The sequence below is a fragment of the Ctenopharyngodon idella genome, chromosome 2 (assembly GCF_019924925.1).
Source record: "Ctenopharyngodon idella isolate HZGC_01 chromosome 2, HZGC01, whole genome shotgun sequence".
NCBI lineage: Eukaryota > Metazoa > Chordata > Actinopteri > Cypriniformes > Xenocyprididae > Ctenopharyngodon > Ctenopharyngodon idella.
In genome coordinates this window covers 7,746,990-7,770,140 of record NC_067221.1, presented here as the reverse complement: position 1 = coordinate 7,770,140, position 23,151 = coordinate 7,746,990, and the positions used below count along the sequence as shown (strand labels likewise).

Sequence of the window (23,151 nt, the reverse complement as noted above, 5' to 3'; positions counted from 1 at the left end):
ACAGAATTTTAATTTTTGGGTGAACTAACCCTTTAAGCAGCACAACTGTTTTCAACATTGATAATAAGAAATGTTTCGTAAGCACCAAATCAACATATTAGAATGATTTCTGAAGGATCATGTGACACTGAAGACTGGAGTAATGATGCTGAAAATTCAGCTTTTCCATCACAGGAATAAATTACATTTTAAGATATGTCAGTACAAGTTGCTTTCAGTTAAAACAGCTCAAACATGCATTTTAGTCTAGGACTAGCGTAAGCCTTTTCTGTGAAACTGGGGGTCATTGTATTCGGAGGATTTACATTTGGTATTAAGTGAATATATGAATATAGAAATGTCTAAATATAACGAGAAAGATAAAAAAAAAAAATAATAGAAAAAATAATAAAAACATCTCGGATGAATCAAGAAATAATCTACAGTTAGCCTTCATTGCTCCAAATAAATAGGAACTGACATTCAATTATTTTGATGAATCTGCCTTGCAGGGATTGATGTTGCGCTGGACTTTATGCTGCCCTCTCAGGACTGCATCACTTCCTGTTCCTGTTCTGTGTTTACCGCAATGCTATTTGTCCTGTAACACACGCACTTTTCTGAATATCGTGTACGTCTTGTTTGGATTTGCGTGAGAGGGTCTTTTTCTGGTATGATACAAACGTAAATTAGTTCATCTTAATTTTATGTAATAGTTTTATTTTATAGTAATTTTCTAATATGGCGCAGAGACGCCTGTAGGGGGCTAGCTAATGTTAGCCCATTCATTGCAGCAGACTACCTGCGAACATATATCCAAAGAAATCTGTTTAAATGTAATGTTATCTTTTAAATGTATGATTTTTTCCCCCTTGTGCATACAATTTAAACTCTTATCTTATTTAAACCATATTATTGAGTTAGTAATCTAGATAGATACAGTTGTTCTCGCCGTACGTTACTGTTTATCGTTTTGCATTCGCTTTTGCACTCAGTTCAGTTGCGTTTATCTCTGAGAAATGTTTTTTCCCCCTTATCGTTATATTAATATTAATCTAATTCACATGCAGGCCGTCAACAATGGCGGACATTAAGAACTTCCTATATGCTTGGTGTGGAAAAAAGAAGATAACACCGAACTATGACATCCGAGCAGCTGGGAATAAAAACAGACAGAAATTCGTGTGTGAGGTGAGAGTAAGGCTGAGGCCTCTATATAAAATTTATATATATATATATATATTACACATACACATACACACATATAGATGCATATATATACATTATATGTGTGTGTTGTAGTTGGAGAATCGTTTTAAACCATGTTTCTTCCTTAAGGTGCGTGTGGAGGGTTACAATTACATTGGCATGGGAAATTCCACCAACAAGAAGGATGCTCAGTCCAATGCTGCCCGAGATTTTGTGAATTATCTTGTTCGGACGAAAGAAATAAGTCCTGCTGAAGTTCCTGCTCTAGGGGTCAGTATCACATCTATGTTGACCACAGCTCATCTGTTGTGTGTTATGAGGAAGGTCTGAGTTTACGTTTCTCATTTTCAGGCCTGTGTACCTGATGGAGTTAATGAAGAAGGTGGTGGTGGTGGTGGTGGTGGTGAGTTTGGAAATCTCCCATCCAACTGTCCACTACCTCCACATCTGGCTGTGAAGAAGGAAATTGGTGAGAGACTTGGAATTAATCCAGTAATCAGTTACTAAAACATATCATCTGCTATAATGTAATGCAGTATCTGCTTTAGATGTTGCTTTCTAAATATTTAGTCAGAATACACAGCTACTTGTAAATGGCTGTCAATGGACAGCGATGGTTTTTGTCCACAGATTGGTGTAGTTATGGCATCTAGCAGTTAGTAGTTAGCAAACTGACTAGTTGCATTGACACACTGTTTTTTTTAAGCCATATTAAACATTGACTAACGCTGAATTCTTCCTGTGTCTCAGAACCTTCAGAGCTTTCTGCACCCGTTCCTGGAGTCACAGGTTTGGGCTACTCTGGTTTTGGTAATGCCCAATGGGAGCGAGGAGCCAACCTGCAGCAGTATTACTCTAAGAGAGAGGAACAGGAAGACAAAGCGGTATCTCTTCATTTTTAAGGAGTTTTCTGTGTAATGACCACCATTATAGAACATTTCTGAGAATTAAGGGTTCTTTTCTTATTCCCCAAGACCCTTGAATCAGAGGAAGTTGATCTGAACGCTGGCCTGCATGGGAACTGGACTCTGGACAATGCCAAGGCCCGTCTGAACCAGTTCTTTCAGAAGGAGAAAAACCAAACTGACTACAAGTACAGCCAAGTGGGGCCTGACCACAACAGGTCAGAACATTCCCATTAAATACAGTCATTTACTACAACAGCTTAGTTTTTAAAACCCGTTCCACCTGCTGTTTGAGAGATGCCTTATTGTAATGTATCAAGGGTTTGTTTTTCTGCTGGACTGAAACAACAACAGAGAACTCCTTGATGTGTATCTAACCTCAAGGAGATCTCAGACAACAAAAAGACAGTCTCATCTTGGAGGTTACCTTACAAAATCAACAGTGTCATATGGGTGAATCTCACGAAACTTGTCAAGAACATGTCCAGGTCATATTTCACTCCAGAGTCAAAAGAATGAATTATAGTAATGAAAATTGATAGGAATAATATACTTAATTGCCATAATATCACAATGCAAAAAAGTAATGGTTCTAAAAACAGTCTGTATGATTATTATTATTATTATTATTATTATTAAGACATTGATGTCTAGGGTTGGTTTGTTTTTTACCAATTCTGATTCTTCTGATTCAAAAATTTAGATGTCAAACATATTTATTCTACCATGAACGAAAATCAGCAGCCTAAAGAAAACTTGGACGAAGAACTTTTTTTTTTTTTTTTTTATATAATTTTAACAAAAATACCACAGCAAAAACTAGACTTAATTTCAAACATTATTAAAGGCAAGTAAACAGTCAGTAATAAAATAAGAACAAATGAAATTGAAATCATATGTAAAATAACACACAGCATAATTATCTTTTTATAAATAAATCCTTATTAAATTATATATATTACATTACAATATATTATATATTATATTAATCCTTATTAAAAGTACAAAAGTTGTTTAGTCAAGAGTAGTGAGTGATTTTCATTATTAATGACAGACTGCAGCAGGTTTATTAGGCTGCTGTCACTTTAAGACCGAATGCACGGATCCAATATACTGTTCATGCGTTTTCTTTCTCAACTGTTTACGTTCACATAAGACAAAACCAACTTGGTTTACGAGGATATTTTGACATAATTTTGTGTTTGTCCGTTCAAGCACAAGGAGACACGAAAGAAAACAGTATTCACGCACTATATGAGAGCACAGAAAACAGTGCGCGAGTGCCGAACTTACTTCTCTTTCGCATCTTCTTGCACTTGAATTGTTTAAAATCACATTAAAATGCTCACACAGGAATCGATAAGCAGAATCAAAATGTGAGTCTTGTCGATTCTTGGAAATTTGGAACCGGTTCTAAAATGGAACTGGTTCTCGATACCCAACCCTAGTTACATCCATTCAAATATATAATATTATTGTTGTTGTTTTTGTTGTTATATTTACTTGATTTTGGGGTGAAATATGACCTGGACATGTTTTTGTGAGATTCACCCATGTAGTATGTAATCTTGATGGAGGACAACGGAGATGCCAGAAATCACAACCTTACATGGGGGAAAACATGTGACATGACTTAGGCTACACTAAGAGGTCACATGGTGAAGTATATGATTGGTTGGGTTTAGAGGTGGGAGAGGCAAAGTAATGTCTGGTTGTGATTTCTGATGTCACTCATCCATCAGGGGTCGACTTCTCCAGTACCTAGAGAGGAATAACTCCCTGTTTAGAAGTCTGGCAGAAAAACAAACCTCAGGATGGGTTGTACAGACCCAGCGCTGAAATGTCACTCTGTTGATCTCATGTGCTGTCCAGTTAAGAGGTCAGTTTATGAGGTTTGTTTGTGCTACATTGTTATCATCTGTGGGCTAAATGTCATGTTTGGATGTCTTGATTTTAAATCTTGCTCTATTATAGGAGTTTTATTGCTGAGATGACAATCTTTGTAAGACAGCTGGGTAGGAGTAAGTATCAGAATACTTCGCAACCTTCTACGTACTAAACTATAAGGTCAAGGGAAAATAGTTTCACATCAACAAACAAAAAAGTTGTGTTCTTGCTAATGCTGTCCTACTTTTCCAGAGGTTTGTGCACGTGAGCATGGCTCTACAAAGAAGCTGGCTGCCCAGTCTTGTGCACTTTCTCTTGTCCGTCAGCTTTACCATTTGGGGGTTATAGAAGCCTTCACAGGACTGACCAAGAAGAAAGAGGGAGAAAGTGTGAGTTTAACACCCCAGTTAAACTATCTTTGAGGTCTGTGTGTTTATTGTGTTCTCTAACTTCCTGTTTGGGTTGCTATGACAGGTGGATGTTTATGAAGTGAATGTCAGTGATGATCTACAGCAGCAATTGCACAGTATTGTGCAAGAACTTGGCATCCAGATCCCTCCTCCTGTAAGTGTTGGACAGAAAACCTACAAGACGTATTATTAGTGACTTATGAGTATGTTCCAAAAACTTTGTTTGACCTGTTTTAGCCTCAGGACCCCAGCAGTCCAGTATCTCTGGTACAAGGGAAGTTGGCTCACTTTGAGCCCTCACAAAGGCAGAGCATGGCGGGAGTGGTGCCATGGTCGCCACCGCAGGTCAACTGGAACCCCTGGACCAGCTCCAACATCGATGAAGGACCGCTGGCATTTGTGAGTCTGCTGTTCTGCAGTGAACTTTTCTTATTGAATGATATTAATTGAATTTAGTGTTATATATATACTTCATACAATTGAAAATGTATTGTACTTATTTTTGGTTTGCAGTGTACCCCAGAACAGATCAGCACAGACCTGCTGCAGGAGCTCAACTATCAGCTTGAACAGGACAAAAATCTGCAGACGGTGAGCTAAAAACAGCATTTAAAGACTCAATGAAATCAAAATTGGAGTTTTGTGGGTTTTACTTTTAGTCTGGGTATTAGCTTTGAGGGCATTTACATGTTTTGAGTATTTTATTTTGAAAGCATTTCACATTTTATAAAGCAAACAAAGAAACAATAATACTAAACCCCCCCAATCCCATTATGTCATACAAAAGGAGTAAACTGTTTATATTAGGGGTGTACACAAACATGACGATCCGGTACGTACCTCGGTATTGAGGTCACGGTTTGGTACGGGTTCGGTACAGCAGGGGAGAGAAAACGAAACATAAAATTGCTTCTTTTTTGTTCTTTTTTTTTTTTTTACTAAACAGTGGTTTATTGAACAAATTGTTTCTCTCTCTTTAGATAAATTCAATTATAATTAACATTTTCTTAAGTAATAAAAAAAAAAAAAAATCTATCTCAGCAACAGAGCCCAAATTAAATTTATTTGCCATTTATTTTTAGATATAATAATCAACACTCAAATAAAAAAAAAAACATGTTAACATAAGACAGGTTTTCCATTAACTTCCATTAATCTAATTATAAAATTATTTTTCTACTCTAATTAATTTTTGAAATATCATTTACACGGTTACTGTCATAACTTGTTTTCATGTCAAATTTATTTAAACATATATTAAATAAGACATTACTAACAGGTAAAGTAAATATAATCAATATATAAGCTAATATAGTGCACATATTTAGTGAATCTCCCCTCTAGAGTTAATTTCTCTAGTGAACTAACATCCTGTGGACACTAAATGACTTGCCTAAGGTAAATGTAATGCTACGTGAGATATTATTCTCAAGCTGTTTTATTGATGTCTTTCCGCGATTGAAACACTGGTTGAGAGATTATATGTAAACATATCAATGCATAGATTGTTTGTCCTTCTTCTGCGCTTTTTCCTGTTGTGGCGGTTAGCAAACAGCATTGCATTACCACGTGCGCCCCCTTCTGGATTGTAGTGTGTATCGCCTGTGACTGACTGTATTCGTCGTCTGAATTCATGAACCGAACCGTGACGTCCATGCCGTGATAGTTCGGGATAAATACATGTACCGTTACACCCCTAATGTATACATATAACACGAATGATGACTGCACTGTTTGATGTTTGGTTGACCAATCATCAAAAGGGGCGTTTAATTCCTGCCCACAAGTAGAGATTGAATATTCAAGCTGTTTATTTTTTTTTAAAGGTGCCGTTTTCTCATTTTTCTACTTGGTATTGTGAAATCAACTAGCATCATGTTCTTTTTACAGATTCTAGAGGAACGAAGTCAGCTGCCAGTCAAGAACTTTAAGGAGCAAATCATGTCCGCCATTCACAATAGCCCAGTGGTCATCATTCGTGGAGCCACCGGCTGTGGAAAGACCACTCAGGTTCCTCAGTACATCTTGGATGAATTCATACAGGGAGGCAGAGCATCTGAATGCAATATCGTTGTTACACAGGTGAGTCTGTTGAAATGCTTAATTATTTTGTGTGCTCTGTCGCCACGAGGAGACCCGTTTTGTGACTTGCTTCTGCTGCCGTTCATCCTCCTAGCCGAGACGTATCAGTGCTGTGTCAGTGTCAGAACGTGTATCTTTTGAGAGAGGAGAGGAGGTGGGGAAAAGCTGTGGTTACAGTGTGCGTTTTGAGTCTGTCCTGCCCAGACCTCATGCCAGCATCCTCTTCTGCACAGTTGGTAAGTTCCACTTCTTAATCTCTGACTGCAGCACAGGGCTGGGCGATATCACTAAAAATGTCTTATTCACAGGGGTTTTGCTGAGGAAGCTGGAATCTGGTATCCGTGGCATCAGTCATGTGATTGTGGATGAAATCCATGAGAGGGACTTAAATGTAAGTCCAATGTTACCATACCATATCAGCAGGTTAGAGAGGTATCCTGTCTCACTATATTCACGAGTGTGTTTTTCTGTCCAGTCTGATTTCCTGTTGGTAGTGTTGAGAGATGTGGTCCAAGCTTACCCTGATGTGCGCATCATCCTCATGTCTGCCACCATTGACACCACCATGTTTAAGGAATACTTTTTCAACTGTCCTGTCATCGAGGTGCATGGACGTGCACATCCTGTACAAGGTCAGAAGCATGTTTTCACAATGCACTGTATTATAATGTAGTTTTAATTCTTTAATATTAACATCGTCTCACAAATTGGATTAAATATTCCTTAAAAATAAGTTTGGAAACCCATTGCTCAATAATAGAGCATTAATTTGGAATGTGTTGACTGTGAATCACTATATTAAGTCATTTCAGATTATAATTTGTATTTTTCGATCTCCAGAGTATTTCTTAGAAGACTGCATTCAGATGACTCAGTTTGTACCACCACCAATGGACCGGAAGAAAAAAGATAAAGATGAAGATGGTGGAGATGAAGACGTATGTTTTTTTTTTTTTTTTTTTTTTTTTTTATTTATTTATTTATTTTATATTGGGTGCAAAAAAACTAAAATATTATTACCCACTTATTAAAATATATGTAAAATAAAAGACAAAAAAATAAAATTAAATATGGCTTTTATGCAGTCATTGATTGATTGGATTAAAGTACAACTAAAACTGATTTCAAAAACATAGTTAAATGAAGCTGTTCATCAACTAACTAAACATTAGTTACTCCACAACAGTGTTCAGGTGTGCACATGACAGTTTACTTGATCATTTCAATAAATTAAATGAGCCTAGAAAATGCTTGACCTTTCTATTTCTGTTTTCTACAGGTGAACTGTAATGTCATCTGTGGACCCGAGTATAGTCCTGAGACCAAGCGTGCCATGTCTCAGCTGAATGAAAAGGAAACTCCATTCGAGCTGATTGAGGCTTTGCTGAAGTACATTGAAACGCTGCAAGTACCGGGGGCTGTGCTAGTCTTCCTGCCAGGCTGGAATCTCATCTATTCCATGCAGAAACACCTGGAGATGAACCCACACTTCGGTCTGTAATTTAATGATATTCTGCTCACACTCAAATGAAATCTTTCCTCCTGATATTTTGACTTGTATCTCCTAATTTCTTAATGACTAATAGTGATTCCTCCAATATTTTGTCCCTCTAAGGCGGTCATAAATACCGAATCCTGCCCCTTCACTCTCAAATCCCCAGGGAAGAACAGAGGCGAGTGTTTGAGCCCGTCCCTGACGGTGTGACTAAGGTCTGTAGAACTTTTATTGTTTAGCTTAGGAATTGATGTATTAATTTGTTGTAAACATTTTTTTTTTATTACACCACAGGTCATTTTGTCCACAAACATCGCTGAGACCAGCATCACCATCAACGATGTGGTCTTTGTCCTTGACTCCTGCAAGTAAGCAGCTCCTTTTAATTAAAGAAATAGTTCACCCAAAAAATTAAAACTCTCATTTATCTCTCATTTACATGTCATTCCAAACCTGTATGAGTTAAAGGGTTAGTTCACCCAAAAATGAAAATTCTGTCATTAATTACTCACCCTCATGTCGTTCCAAACCTTTAAGACTTTCGTTCATCTTCAGAACACAAATTAAGATATTTTTGATGAAATCTGAGAGATTTCTGACAGCTACTTAACTGAAACTTTGACGCTTCAAAAAGTTCATAAAGAGATCGTTTGGTTATCATTGACTTCCATTGTCTTCATTTGTGTATTGCAGAACATATAAAGTCATACAGGTTTGGAATGACATGAGGGTGAATAAATGATGATGATTTTTATTTATGGGTGAACTATTTCTTTGGTGTACACTTATATTCTCTATATGCTCTGTTTTGTCCACAACTGGCTTTAAAATACCAAATATGTTTCATTTAGGCAGAAAGTGAAGTTGTTCACTTCTCACAACAATATGACAAACTACGCCACAGTGTGGGCCTCCAAGACCAACCTTGAGCAGAGGAAGGGGCGAGCTGGCCGAGTCAGACCAGGCTTCTGCTTTCACCTGTGCAGCAGAGCTCGTTTTGAAAAGTATGAAATGTCATTCTTCAATTGTAATGATACCTCAGACAAAATCAAACTGTATCTGAAATGTTGATGATTGCAATGATTGTTATGCAGACTGGAGACCCATATGACTCCAGAAATCTTCCGCACGCCGCTGCATGAGGTGGCCCTTAGCATTAAGCTACTGAGACTGGGTCCCATCGGGAATTTCCTGTCCAAAGCCATTGAGCCGCCTCCATTGGATGCCGTTATTGAAGCTGAACATACGCTGAGAGGTACAGCTTCAGTGTCTTAATGTTATTTATGTTGAAGTGAACCAAATCTAACAAGCCTCTGTTGTTCCCCAGAGCTGGATGCTCTGGACTGTAATGATGAGCTGACTCCACTGGGACGCATTCTGGCCAAACTGCCCATTGAACCACGTCTGGGAAAGATGATGATCATGGGATGCATCTTTAAGTAAGTTTATTCATTCAACCTTGGCTGTTTATGAAATCGGTGAATCTCACAAAACTGTCAGGGCACATATAACCCAAAAATGTAAAATTTACAAAAAGATAAAAAAATATAAATAGACATGCATATACACTACTGTTTAAAAGTTTGGGGTCAGTAAGGTTTTTGAAAAGTCTCTTTGTTCACCAAGGCTTGATTTATTGGAAACATGATACACTTTTTTTCTAGGACTCTTTGAATAAAAGTTTAAATTAAAAAAACAGTTATTTAAAATAGGAAGCATTTGTAACATTATAAATGTCTTTACTGTCACTTTTGATCAATTTAATGTGTCCTGAATAGTTGTATTAATTTCTTTCAGTTTCAAATCTTACTGACCCCAAACATCTGAATATTAGTGTATTTATAAACATGCATATTATATAATACATATTGAAATGTGTATTATATAATTTTTCTTTTTGTATATACTTTTTAATTAGCTGTTTTTCCCCAATTACCTGTTGTATTAACCTGTATTTATGTATGTGATTGTGCTGTTTAGTGTTGGAGATGCAGTGTGCACCATCTCAGCAGCGTCCTGTTTCCCAGAGCCCTTCATCAACGAGGGAAAACGTCTCGGCTTTGTTCATAGGAACTTTGCAGGCACACGTTTCTCAGATCACGTGGCTTTACTCTCTGTCTTCCAGGCCTGGGATGAAGTCCGGTGGGTCCAGAGGGCATTGTACTAAATTAGAATTCTGACTGTATTGTGTGTGTTTTGTTTTGTATTTACATTTTAATTTCTTGAGGGATTCACAATTTGAATGGATCTCAATTTTTCAGGATGGGAGGTGAGGAGGCAGAGATCAGGTTTTGTGAGCACAAGAGGCTGAACATGCCCACTTTGAGGATGACCTGGGAGGCCAAGGTCCAGCTGAAGGACATCCTTGTTAACGTTGGCTTCCCTGAAGGTTAAACTGTGCTTCTAAATGCACTTCTGTGTAGTGCTACTGTTTATTACAGTGCACAGATGTTGTTTTGAGTTTCTGAATTGGATTTTTTATTTATTTTTTTTTCTCCCTTTCTTGTAGAGTGCCTCCTGAATCAGGTGTTTAACAACGTGGGACCGGACAATAACTTGGATGTGGTGATCTCTCTGCTGACATTTGGCTCTTACCCCAACGTGTGCTACCACAAAGAGAAAAGGAAGATCCTGACCACAGAGGGAAGAAATGCTCTCATTCACAAATCCTCAGTCAACTGTCCTTTCAGCAACCATGATATGACATATCCATCTCCCTTTTTTGTCTTTGGGGAAAAGGTTGGTTTTAAAGTCTTGCTTGAAACTACTATTTTTATTGTTTCTACTTAATTTAGACTCAAGACTTAAATTACATAATTCCATAATTTTATACATTCTAGTCAGTTGCAGGTGATATTAAGGAGTGGGATATTCTCATTCTAGAGAGCATTTGATGGAAAAATTCTATATCAAATAAATGCTGTTCTTTTGAACTTTCTATTAATCACAAAACGTATCATATTTTTTCACAAAAATATGAAGCAGCACAAATGTTTTCAACATTGAAATGATTCTTGAGCACCAAATCAGCATACCTCAAACTTGTGAACGGTAACCCTCTGATCCTCTTCAGTCAAAAATGACCGAAAAATTTAACGTTTTGAAATTTAATTTTTTTTTGCTTCATCAGAATGGGATGCCACTTGCATTAGCTATGTAAATACACAAAAAAAAAAAATCATGGACATGATTCGGATATGTTGAAGTGTCGGAGAAAAAAAGTCTCACTTTGCTCCTTCGCAGTCAAAAATGATCGACATAGGAAATGAATGGGAAATGCGAGAAAAAAAAAAGAGAAAAAAAAAACTCGGATAATCTTTTGGTGGTACAAACTACAATTCAGCCACTGTACAGGAAAAAAGTGCACAGCAATGAAGGGGTGAAACACTAAAATGTCAAGAGTGTAAAAGACACATCCATCCCCCCACACCCACACACATATATATATATATATATATATATATATATATATATATATGAACTAGCATGACTATAACACAGAGCAAGTTTTTGCAAATGTGTGAAATAAAATCAATAATTCAGCCACAAAGCAGTTAAAAAAAAAAAAAAAAAAACGGCAAAGAAGAGGTTACACAAGAGCACAAAACAGGCACACCCACTCACACACTTACAAACATGCACAGACACACACACAACACACTATTATACACACAAATGAACTGGTGTGGCAGTAACAGTATGGTAAAAGTGAGCTAAAATCTCAAGAGGTTGAAATCAGATCAGACCCAGATTTATTAAGCTGTGATAAAGCATACCTGTTCATTTTTGTTACATTTTTATTGAATTTTGATGTCATGTGTAACAAAATGTTGTCCTCTGTGTTTAGGTTTGACTGTAGTAAAGTTAATGCAAAAACTGACACTTCAACATTTAAAAAAAAAAAAAAAAAATCTAAACCTTAACAAAAAGTAGTCTTTGAGAATGTCTAAGTATAAATCCAAATCCACAACTTAATAAAAAAGTATTTATGTCTGAAAACCACTAGATGATTTATAAGCCACTTTATATAGAACTATGTAGGAATCTTGTGGTTACACCATGGCATTATATACGTTTCTTTTTTTTACTCCCACCAGATGGCACTAATCTGCCTTCAAAAAAATGGATTTTAAATTCATTGTCTCTATAACATGGACATGAATATTTAACATGGAATACTGCTTTAAAGGTGCAGTGTGTAAATTTTAGCAGCATCTAGCGGTTAGGTTGCGAATTGCAATATAGAGAAGCTACGGTGGCCAATACAGGACAAAGATATATATTGAAAAAAAATTGTGTATTATTTTCAATGGGGAAAAATAGCTAATATAAATTGTATTAATATTGCATAGTATCATAAAATACCCTCAGCTTTAAATAATGATCAAAAAAATATTATTGAGCAAAAACGTATTATATTGTTATGTTATATTATATTTTTTTTCGACATTTAGGAGTACACAAGTTTAATTTTGTCTTTGTAATTACAGATCCGAACTCGAGCCATCTCTGCCAAAGGAATGACTCTCGTCAGTCCTCTTCAGCTCATTCTGTTTGGCTCAAAGAAGATCACGTCTGATGGAGAAGTTGTTGTGCTTGATGATTGGTATGTTTCTAATGAAGCGTTCGTTGATTCTTGAGACAGGAATCCAAACCAAATACTTGATTATCAAGAATATTCCTTCCTTCTATAGGATCAAATTGCAGATTCCCCATGATTTAGCTGCTGGTGTGGCAGCTCTGAGGGCAGCAATGGAAGGCCTGGTGGTGGAGGTGACCAAAGACCCAGAATATATTAGAAGTTTGGATCCCACGAATGAACGCTTGCTGAACGTCATTCGACTTGTGTCTAGACCCTCGTCAGCAGGCATCAACCTCATGGCCACTAACCCACGGTGAGATAATTGAACCTATTTAAGATGAAGTTACCTTTTGACCTTGATGTGTTACAATTAATTTTAACGCATCTTATCTTTGGTTTTTACAGCTTTGGAGATGGTCCACGTCCACCCAAGATGCCCCGTACTGATTTTGGAGGTGGTGGAGAGTTCAGGGGCCGTGGAGGCGGAGGAGGATACAGAGGTGGCGGCGGTGGATCCTGGTCTGGTGGAGGATACAGAGGAGGTGGTGGATACCAGGGTGGTGGAGGCGGCTTCAGAGGATCGGGAGGGTATCGTGGTGGTGGTGGCGGCGGTGGGGGTGGATACAGGGGGTATGGTGGGGGTGGTTTCAGGGGATCTGGTGGATACAGAGGATCTAATGGGGGTGGAGGATACAGAGGATCTAATGGGGGTGGAGGATACAGAGGATCTAATGGGGGTGGAGGATACAGAGGAGGTGGTGGAGGTGGTGGAGGAGGTGGAGGTGGTGGAGGAGGTGGAGGTGGTGGAGGATATGGAGGAGGGAGGGGATTCAGAGGTGGGTGGGGCGGAAACCGGGGTGGTTATTAAAGTTGAACGTCTGAATATCTTTGAGATGGTAGAAAATTATGTTTGTTTTGTTGTTGCTTTGTGTTGGTTCTCAACCTTTTCTCATTTTATTGTATGAAAATAAAAAAAGCATAGGGAAAAAATGAAACTGACTGCCAGATAATAGTTATTAAAAATAGCTCATTTGTGACCAACAATGCATTTATCATTTTTAATAGATGGCAAATACATGTTAAATGTATTCTAATAAAATGATTTCTTTTGTATCATCTTTTGTATGATTTCTTTATTACATTTAAATAATGTGTGTACTCTTGATCTCTCATGCCCTCTATAAAATGAGTTCATTTACAATTCAACCATGAAGTTACTGGTGAGAACCAGAAAGTTTCCAGATGTGTGGTTTTGCAGCAATGTGTATCTCCAGCCAAGTTTTTTTTTTTTTTTTTTTTTTCTATCTAGATTGAGCAACATTTTTGTGCCCTAAAACAAACAGCTAGTAGTTTATAATTGTGCATTTTCAGACATTGTGAAATTTCACAATAAAATAACACATTTACATTTCATAATACATTGCTGATTGATAAATGATTGATGTGCATTCAGCATGTGTGACACACTGATATATATGAGTTACCGTAAATGATTATTTTGTCTACCAAATATCTTTGATTGAGCAAAAAAATCCATGGCTCAAATACAGCTAAACATTTTTCCCCCAGTTTCACAAACGAGGCTTAAGCTAGTCCCAGACTAAAATGCATGTTTGAGCTGTTTTAACTGAAAGCAACTTGACATATCTTAAAATATGTCAGTACCATTGTTTTGTCTCAAGATGTACACCAGTAATGTTTTTTTTAAGGCACGTTTGTAAAAGCTGCTTAAATGCCCTAATTGAACACTCCTGGCTTAATCTAAACCCTGTCTTTGAAATCGGGCCTTAATGTGTTGGACCAGAGTGCTTTGAAACCACCAATTAATACATATAATTATATATTAGCAAACACAGTTTTAATCCTTTAGATTTACGTTTATTTTTGTCTAATTAAAGTGTTTGGTGCGTAAAAATAAAATGTCAAAACATTTTTTAATTTTATTTATCTATGTAAGTACCTCATATCTGACGTTTATCGAGGAGTTTGCTAATGATTACCGATAGAGGGCGCTTTAAAACCGCAGCAGAGAATGTTTATATGTGAACGTTAACTTGTCAATTATTTAAAATGTATTTAATTGCTTAATTGCTATCATTTAGTTAAACACTGGACTAACCTAAACTGCAAATATAATTGTGTTTCATAGTGTAATTGCAAATATAACTGCAAATACAAACAGTGTGCTGTTTTTGTTTACATTTTTACTTAGTTCTCAAATATGATTTACTCAATAAAGCAAATCTGGCACCACAGAAGAAGAAACAAATCGAGAGGATGCTTGACATATCTCTAGGGAGAATATAATCGTAGCCTCCGGGTAAGATGAGGGTACATACCTTTTGTATCCTGGATAGACGAAGTCCCCTTCGAGAACAATTGCTGATGAATGTGTTTTAAGTTTTAAGGCAGCGGTGAGACAATGCACTTCCTGGGCATGCCTGAGCCTGATGCAGCAGGGCACTGTCTCAGTATGGGGAGCTGGAGTGAGTGTTTGACAAAGTGTTGACACACATTTCTCATTTTGACATAGGGATAAATCTAGCTCTCATTTCCCCTGTCCTGGATGAAGTAAGACTAGGTGATTGATTGATGGATGGACAGAAGTCTAGTAGAGAGCTCATTGCCTGAGGTCAGAGGTGTTATTTATTATTGCTATAGCCTAGACATCATATTAATATTCTTAACTTTATAGCTTTTTAAGTAGGCCTATCATTTGATTTTTATGAGGAAAGTGTACATTTCTTTCCAACAGCTTTTTTAAATCCTATTTAGTGAGATGCTAATTTGACCAATTAATCTCGCTGGGAACTGATTGATTGAGTTGTTTTGTTCTTTGATCACTATTTGATTAAATCGTAATAGCATTATCTAAAGAATGTCTCTGAAGGCTGGATCTGATCGCTGGCAGTCTGAGAGATCACTGAGCTCATGCAGAGCATCGGCATCAAGAGCATCAAGTCTTATCAATGCCACACATACCTTTGCTGATAAATCAGTACTCCAGCTCTCGCTTTCCAATCAATCCATAGAGCAAGCTTTATTTGTGAAAATCCAATGCACTCTAATAAAAATGCTGGGTTAAAAACAACCCAAGTTGGGTTGAAAATGGATAAACCCAGCAATTGGGTTAAATGTTCGCCCAACCTGCTGGGTAGTTTTATTTAACTCAACTCTTGTTTAAAAATGACTATCGCTTGCTTATAATGAACACAAAATATGTTGGAAATGAACATTTATAAATATGCTTAATAAATGAACATTTATAAATACATTTAATGAATAATAATTAAACAAACATTTATTAAATTGCTTATTATTAAATGTTCACCTTTTGATTATTATTGTTGCCTCTAGTAATTATGCGTCTGATTTTTAATTTCCAACATATTTTGGGTTCATTTTAAGCTAGTCATATAGTCATTTTTTAACAGCTGTCCAGCAGGTTGGGCAAACATTTAACCAAACTGCAGGGTTAAAACAACCTGATCGCTGGGTTTGTCCATTTTCAACCCAACTTGGGTTGTTTTTAACCCAACATTTTTTAGAGTGTGAGAATACAACATTTTTTTTTTTTTTTTTGAGATCTGTATGAAGGATTAACTCATCTAAAAATGGATAGAATGAGTGTGGGACGAACGTTTAGTTGGTCCTCTATTACATCTTTGAAACAATGCTGGTAAAATATTAATAAACAGCTCACAAAACGTAACACTCAGCTATTTAAAGTTTCGGATACACCCTTGCCTGGTAGAGTAGGTATATATAACCTCGCTCTTTGACTTCTGCTCTCAGCAGCAACAGCTATCATCCTCTAGTTATTCATAGCACGTGGGATTCATCCAGAAAGTATGTCTCTGAAGATACCACAAGATAAATGTGAATGTAAAGATCTCAGAAAAAAAGTTTTTTTAATGGATAGAAGTTTAATTAGGCCTACTTATATTCCTGTCCGCATATGGACAGCTTATCTAAAGGATTTTTTTCTGGGATTAAACACATATGTGACCCTGGACCACAAAACCAGTCATAAGTCGCACGGGTATATTTGTAGCAATAGCCAACAATACATAGTATGGGTCAAAATTATCGATTTTTCTTTTATGCCAAAAATCATTAGGATATTAAGTAAAGATCATGTTCCATGAAGATATTTTGTAGATTTCCTACCATAAATATATCAAAAATGTATTTTTGTGAATGGATATGCTTTGCTAAGAACTTAATTTGGACAACTTTAAAAGGCGATTTTCTCAGTATTTTGATTTTTTTGCACCCTCAGATTCCAGATTTTCAAATAGTTGTATCTCGCCAAATATTGTCCTTTCCTAACAAACCATACATCAATGAAAAGCTTATTTATTCAGCTTTCAGATGATGTATAAATCTCAGTTTTTAAAAAAAAAATTTGACTGGTTTTGTGGTCCAGGGTCACATATTTGTTTAAATATTTAAGAGTAGGTAGTGATTAGTTCATCGCTCCGTTGAGAATCTGTGAGGTATGAAATTCAGTCCCCGCCCACTCCTGGACTTGACTGGGAAACTGACCAATTAGAAAAGTGCAAAACCACGCCCATACCGCTTTCGCCACGCCCACGCATGTCTCCCTGTCCATTCGGACTTGCCTTGTTTAGCGGGCCGGCGGTCCATCAAAGCATCCTTCAGGCGGAAGTAGACGTAGGGATTTTTTTTTGGAAGTACTTTGACTTGCGCACTAGCTGCCAGGGTGTAGTCGGATATAGTCCCTTTTCTCCAAAACTTTTTTTCTCCATGGCGGTGGTTACAAAGCACCAATAAAGTGAAGGTCTGCAAGAGAGAAGTCGCGAGGAGATTAAGCCACAACTGTCGCTTTTTTGGAGGTGAAGCGGTTACCACCATTTTCCGCATGAGTTTATTTATTAAACCACAAACTCGGTAGCTGGCGAGTTACCGCAAACTTTTTAAAGACTGCGAGGATTTAAGGGATCAAGACAGTGACTGTAAGCTACGTGAGCTCGCATAAACTAAAGGACACAATGTCGGTTTTTAGCTGTTTGTTATTATGGACTTTGTGGGCAGCGTGTAGTCATGGAGCGATGGATGAATGTACAGACGAGTTCAATCGGCCTCAGCGCTGCATGCCAGAGTTTGTTAACGCCGCTTTCAATGTAACCGTGGTGGCCACCAACACTTGCGGCTCGCCGCCTGAAGAATACTGTGTGCAGACCGGGGTTACGGGAGTCACAAAATCATGCCACATTTGCGATGCCTCGGACCCCAGACAGCACCACAGCGCTGTTTATCTCACCGATTACAACAACCAAGCGGATACCACCTGGTGGCAAAGTCAGACTATGTTAGCGGGCATCCAGTACCCGAACACAATCAACCTGACCCTTCACCTGGGTAAGCAGCTTTCACTTACATTCCCGTCAAATCGAGTTACAAAATGTTTGTTTCCCTGAGTTGTGACAAGTCCATTTAACATGTGTTGCTTGAAGTTAACCAAACAATTGTTAATAGTAGTATTTGAGTGGCTAGTATCTGTTTTATTAGTATTACTCTTCCTTAGAAACTAGTCACTATTGGAATACTTTGTATCTATACTGTTCATTCTAATAGTTGCCAGTATGCATTCATTGCATGCATAACTTCCTTTGGAGAAAAATAACTCTTCCTCTGTTACTTCATTGTTACTGGTAACAAATTGCATTTCCATTGAAATCTTTGGATGTTTGTGATTTAGATATTAGCTATTCACTAGTAACTATTAAATTGTTTATTAGTAGCCTATTTATTTGATACTTTTTTAAGTTTTCAGTTTAGTTGCTTGTATCTGGGTCAAAGACATTTAGATGTCCGCATCAATAGAAATTTACAAAAGTTATTTTATATACATTGAAAGCACATTAAATGCAAGTAAAATGTCTACTTTTAAGGTTTCCAATAACTTGGGAGGATAAAATGTCAAATTGTGGGTGAAATAATGTTCCATTTTCATTCAGTGTAACACTTATATTTATGTAAAATTGGAACAACATACTTATTCTGACCTGTACGTATTAAAATATATAAAAGAATAAGTGCGCATACTAAATTTTATTGCATTTTAAATTTTTGCTGACGAATGGGCAAAACATAGGATAGTGGCAAATGTTAAAAATGTAAAATTACAAGTAATTAGCATTTGGGGTGAAAGTAATTAGTCTTTAATATGGCATAAATAGATTTTTTGTTGTAAATATCCCTGACTCTGAATGACATTTTAGTGAATGTCATCTAAACCATGGTAAAAATTGATATTTAATTTTTGCTCAGAAAAACAAAACAAAACATATTAAACAGGACCCATTCTAAAGTAATGAAAAACAACAATTCAAAGCTGCATTTCACTTATTGTTTTGATGCTTGAAAACCCTTTTTCATCTTTGACCCATCAATCTATTCTAGTTTTCCTAGTACTCAAAGAATAGACGATAGTAGGATACCTATCTGTTAGACACTAGTGTGTTTTTAATTTTACTAGTAAGATATTTTTAAATTAACTATTAAGTGTCCATTCTTACTATCACAAGTAAAAAAGCTCTTTATTTGAACTAACAATGAACAGTGCTTCTACAGCATTTATTAAATGCTATTTCAAAATTAATACATTTTAATAGTTGTATCTGTTAAGATTAAAAAATGCTGTCCTAAAAATATTGTTAATTGTTAGTTTATCTAATGCATTAATGTTAAACAAATGAGGCCCTTCTCCTACAGTAAAGTGTTACCAAAAGCAATTATAGTGAGGCAGTAACTAACAATAGATGTTAGTGTCTCATTAATATTTATGACTGTCTAATTAATAAGTACAAGCAAAGCAGAATCTTGATCATCTCAGATGTTGAATTGTAGTTTTTTTGCATTATAACAGATCACCTAGTCCTGCTGCAGAAATGCATTATGAAATAGTGATGTTATTTGATAGCTTTAGGCTATAAAAATCAGCATGTTTCTAATTGTCATGGTTCAAAGTTATTTTTTTGTTATATTGTGCTGTTGTCATATACTGGATGTCATTAGGCGCATTAGTCTTGAATAAGACTCGAGTTTAATTGTCTAACTACAAAAGGGCTTGATTTTAAAAAATCCTCGATTGCAGTTTGCTCTTGTCGATTAAGTGTTGTGCTGAATTCTGACCCCCCACCAGATTGTTACCCCCCCCTGAGTCCCCAGTATAGGTAGGTCTAGGATTAGGTGTGGGGGTGGGGTTAGGATTAGGCAACCAGGTAGCCTCCTCAACAAGGGTGGTAATAATTTAGCAGGGAGATTAAATTCGGCACAACACCGACTGAAAGTTTTCAAAGGCTGCACGATATATTGAAACCATTTAAAAATTATAATAATATAGCGTAGTGCTATTGTGAAATCACAAAGGCTGCGATTCACTTAAATAAATCTGTGTGCTGCGGTTTTCAGGATGAAGCGCGATGCTTTAATTTACATGCGTCCAGATTACGAATTTCTTCCATCTCAGAGTGACTCTGTTCACAGTAAATGCTGCTCCACACGAATTACAATTAATTAATTAATTGTTTATATTATGTATATTACAAGATGTATTTTAACAGTGTTGTTCAATAAAACCATGACTACTTGCTTTTGATATCTTATATCAATTATTATTGCCTCATTGTTATTATATATGTATTTTAAGTCATTTTAATGGTTGTTGTTTACTTGGGTCTATTTTTCTTACCCCCAAAAAAAATCCAATATAATCGACCAATTACTCAATTACCAAAATAATCGCTAGGGAAAGCCCTAAACCACAATTTTTGACAGTTCTGAGGGCCGTCGTGGAGAAAGCTAACCTAATGTTGGGTACACACCACCAGATAATCGAGCTGATTTTGGGCTGATTTCTCCCCTTCCGACAATCCTAGGTAATGTCCCGATTGTCATGATGGTTCCGTGAAACGAAACAACATCCAATCAGAAAGCCAGCTGTCAGAAGACTGAAGCATAACAAATGCAGTCATGGCACAGCACAAGTAAAAACCATGTTCCCGACGACTTCACGCAAACCCTTTTCTTTTTTTCCGTGAATTTTCTGTCAAAATCATTCATCAGTTTCTTCCTGCCTATCGTCCGCCATGTTTATTCTGAAGTCTCGAGAGATTTTGCGAGATTTCCCGCGTTCACAGTCAGGACTTTGGTTGAAAATCTGTTCGTGGGTGGTGTGCTGTCTTTGTCACATCACGGCACACCACACGCTATAGGAGCAAAACGGTTAAATCTAGGATTTTTTGTCCTCATATTTGTGGTCTCTTACATTTTGAAAATCTTTCAGTGTGTACCCAACATAAGAAGGTCATATGAGACACATATTCTGGGTTGAGAATCTGGGTTTTAGACTGTTTTAGATAATATAGAGCCTCTGTTAGACTTGGCATGGAGTGGCCTCTCTACTAGGCGGTGAAGTTGTGCGCATTACGCGAATCATTGAATTTCTGCCAGCCTAAGCAAAACGATTGGGTTGCAGGAGGAGGTTGTTCTGGCTGTGGGAAAAGAGCACTAACATAACTAATTAGTAGAGTCCCAGCAAGCCATGGTCTCTGTATATTCTCTTTCCCAGGTAGATTATGCTATATCAGTAGGCCAATAGCCAAATGTGAGTAATAAGCATGTCTAATGAGCTGTAATCAGTGTGTCAATAAGACATTTGCATTTAGATAATGGAAGAGGAAGTGATTTTGCTTTTAATGTTCCTATCATACACTTGGCTAATTAGCAGCCATTTGTTAGCACATGGTCTATAACGGGCCAGTTCAGTCAGACACCTTTTCTTCTAATTCACTTTAGTTCGTCTTAATTTAGGCATTTTGCATTTGAAGCATGTTATTAAAACAGTGTGAAACTGACAGTCATATAATATTTGATGCTTTTCATCTTAATTATGTGCCCTCAAGTAATGAAATTGGGGTAAAGTGGGTTTTTATGCACATATAGGAATTTGAATAAAATGTTATGCAAGTTTTTCATGCAATTTGAGCCATGCGTCGTTTTTATGCAGTACATTAAATTTTGCTTTAAAATAGTGAGATACACATCCAAAATCTGTAATCGATTGACTTTGTGTATCTGCACCTTTTAAGATGAATCGCTTATTTGTCGCTTTCGATGGAAATGTCTGCTAAATGATTAAATGTAAATGTACACGTTGTACCAAGAACTGAAGCCAACATCTCAGAGAAGATTCACAATTGTTGATTTACATTTTTGTTCTGTTTTTTTTTTTCAAAGCGACTCCGTAGGTGGGAACCCCCAAGAAGTCTGGGTCCCAGCCATAAGCTTTTATTTTATGTGCTTTGCCTTTGATGGCTTTTATGTTTATTCTGCCTTCGTTTGGGATGGTCGAGGCGGAAGCAGGCATGTCTTAACTTGACACTGCTGAGTCCTGTGAGAGCGAGGAGATTTGGCCTGGCCTAGCAGAATTAAGGGGGGGCGAGGAGAGATGAGGAGGGTAGATTTACTAGTATTGAACACTTCTGTATGTCCCACACTTGTGCTTTATTAACCAGTTCTGGCTGGCCTGTCACGCTTCAAGAATGTGATGATACTGAGAAATGTGAATCACCATCCAGACACTGGCTAATGAAGACTTGCAGACATATGCAGCTGTACTTGTACAGGCAAATAGACATAATGTGGTGGTTTGAAGAATGGTCAGGTTAATGGAAGATTGCTGATGGTGCCTGTTTTAAATTGGCCTACTTGTCAGACAGAGCCCAGAGGGATTGTAAACATAAATCTAGCTATGTTGTGTCATTCCTAGCTAGAAGTGGCGGATTATATTTCTGTTGTTAGGACGTTGTTTTTTTTTCCAGAATCGTCATAGATTTCAATGTTATGTTTAGGGTTCAAGACTAAAACAATGACTAGGGAGCTAAAGGATTTTGTAAAGCCCAAAGTATATTTCGGCCATCCACGTTCCGCGACAATCCGCACACTGTCCACGTGACACAAATTTCATCGTTAGGAGGGTCTGCTGACATCTGCGTTGTGTGTGCACCCATAAGGTGTGCGCATCCATAAGGTGAATGTTGAGACGGAAGAGTCCACTAGGTGGCAATACACAGTTGTGATGTATTGTGCAGTAGTCGAACAAGAGTGCAGAAAGAGTGATATAAAACACGCTGTTCCAAATACAGTAAACAAACCAAACTATAATTCTCCATTCTTTTTGTTTTGGTTCTTCTTCTAAACTTTGCATGAAATAGCAGATCGGCTACCTTTCTTCTTCTGTCCTTCTGAGCGAATGTCCTGTAAATGACCAGTCTCAGTGCTGCCCTCTGATGTTTTGTAGAGTATAGAAAAGCAATTGTTCTGCACATGTGAAGCTCACCCTGAGATTTTAAGTAAAATATTTTTTTTTTTTTCAAGTGTTTTACTTATTTTAAAGTAAATTTTTTATTATTTAAAGTCTGCATGAAATGAAAATTCACCCTTTCTGTTTCCTAAATGGATGTTATTGATCTTATTGTGAAGGATTTATCAGTGCATATGTTTAATAAAAAAAGACCTTGTAATTTTTATTCAAAATGCCATATTAACATAACAATGTCTTACAATGAAATG

The 23,151-nt window shown here is 37.0% G+C and overlaps 2 protein-coding genes across 4 annotated transcripts in view; both read left to right on the top strand.

The window, feature by feature from the left end:
• Positions 1–483: 483 nt before the first annotated feature.
• On the top strand, positions 484–13,662 carry dhx9 (DEAH (Asp-Glu-Ala-His) box helicase 9). Of its 3 annotated transcripts, none has more exons than XM_051880627.1 (28): positions 484–650; positions 1,050–1,170; positions 1,318–1,458; positions 1,540–1,657; positions 1,939–2,072; positions 2,163–2,311; positions 4,068–4,114; positions 4,233–4,369; positions 4,455–4,544; positions 4,628–4,789; positions 4,904–4,981; positions 6,281–6,472; positions 6,567–6,708; positions 6,781–6,863; positions 6,948–7,104; positions 7,313–7,410; positions 7,752–7,965; positions 8,088–8,182; positions 8,262–8,335; positions 8,819–8,971; positions 9,062–9,222; positions 9,295–9,406; positions 9,948–10,109; positions 10,229–10,356; positions 10,477–10,706; positions 12,458–12,573; positions 12,662–12,862; positions 12,955–13,662. In XM_051880627.1, the coding sequence occupies exons 2-28, from the start codon at positions 1,060–1,062 to the stop codon at positions 13,415–13,417; spliced, it is 3,948 nt and encodes a 1,315-aa protein (XP_051736587.1). In that variant the 5' UTR covers positions 484–650; positions 1,050–1,059; the 3' UTR covers positions 13,418–13,662. The 3 variants fall into 3 exon arrangements, with proteins under 3 accessions (XP_051736587.1, XP_051736577.1, XP_051736596.1); XM_051880617.1 differs by having other exon boundaries at positions 547–663; XM_051880636.1 differs by lacking the exons at positions 484–650; positions 1,050–1,170; positions 1,318–1,458; positions 1,540–1,657; positions 1,939–2,072 and adding an exon at positions 3,836–3,972.
• A 3,552-nt stretch (positions 13,663–17,214) lies between these two features.
• Positions 17,215–23,151, top strand: part of lamc1 (laminin, gamma 1) — a 79,891-nt gene continuing 73,954 nt past the window's right edge. The window contains exon 1 of the mRNA XM_051914681.1: positions 17,215–17,934. Coding sequence (XP_051770641.1) covers positions 17,565–17,934 — 370 coding nt within the window. The 5' untranslated portion in view covers positions 17,215–17,564. The remainder of the gene's footprint in view (positions 17,935–23,151) is intronic.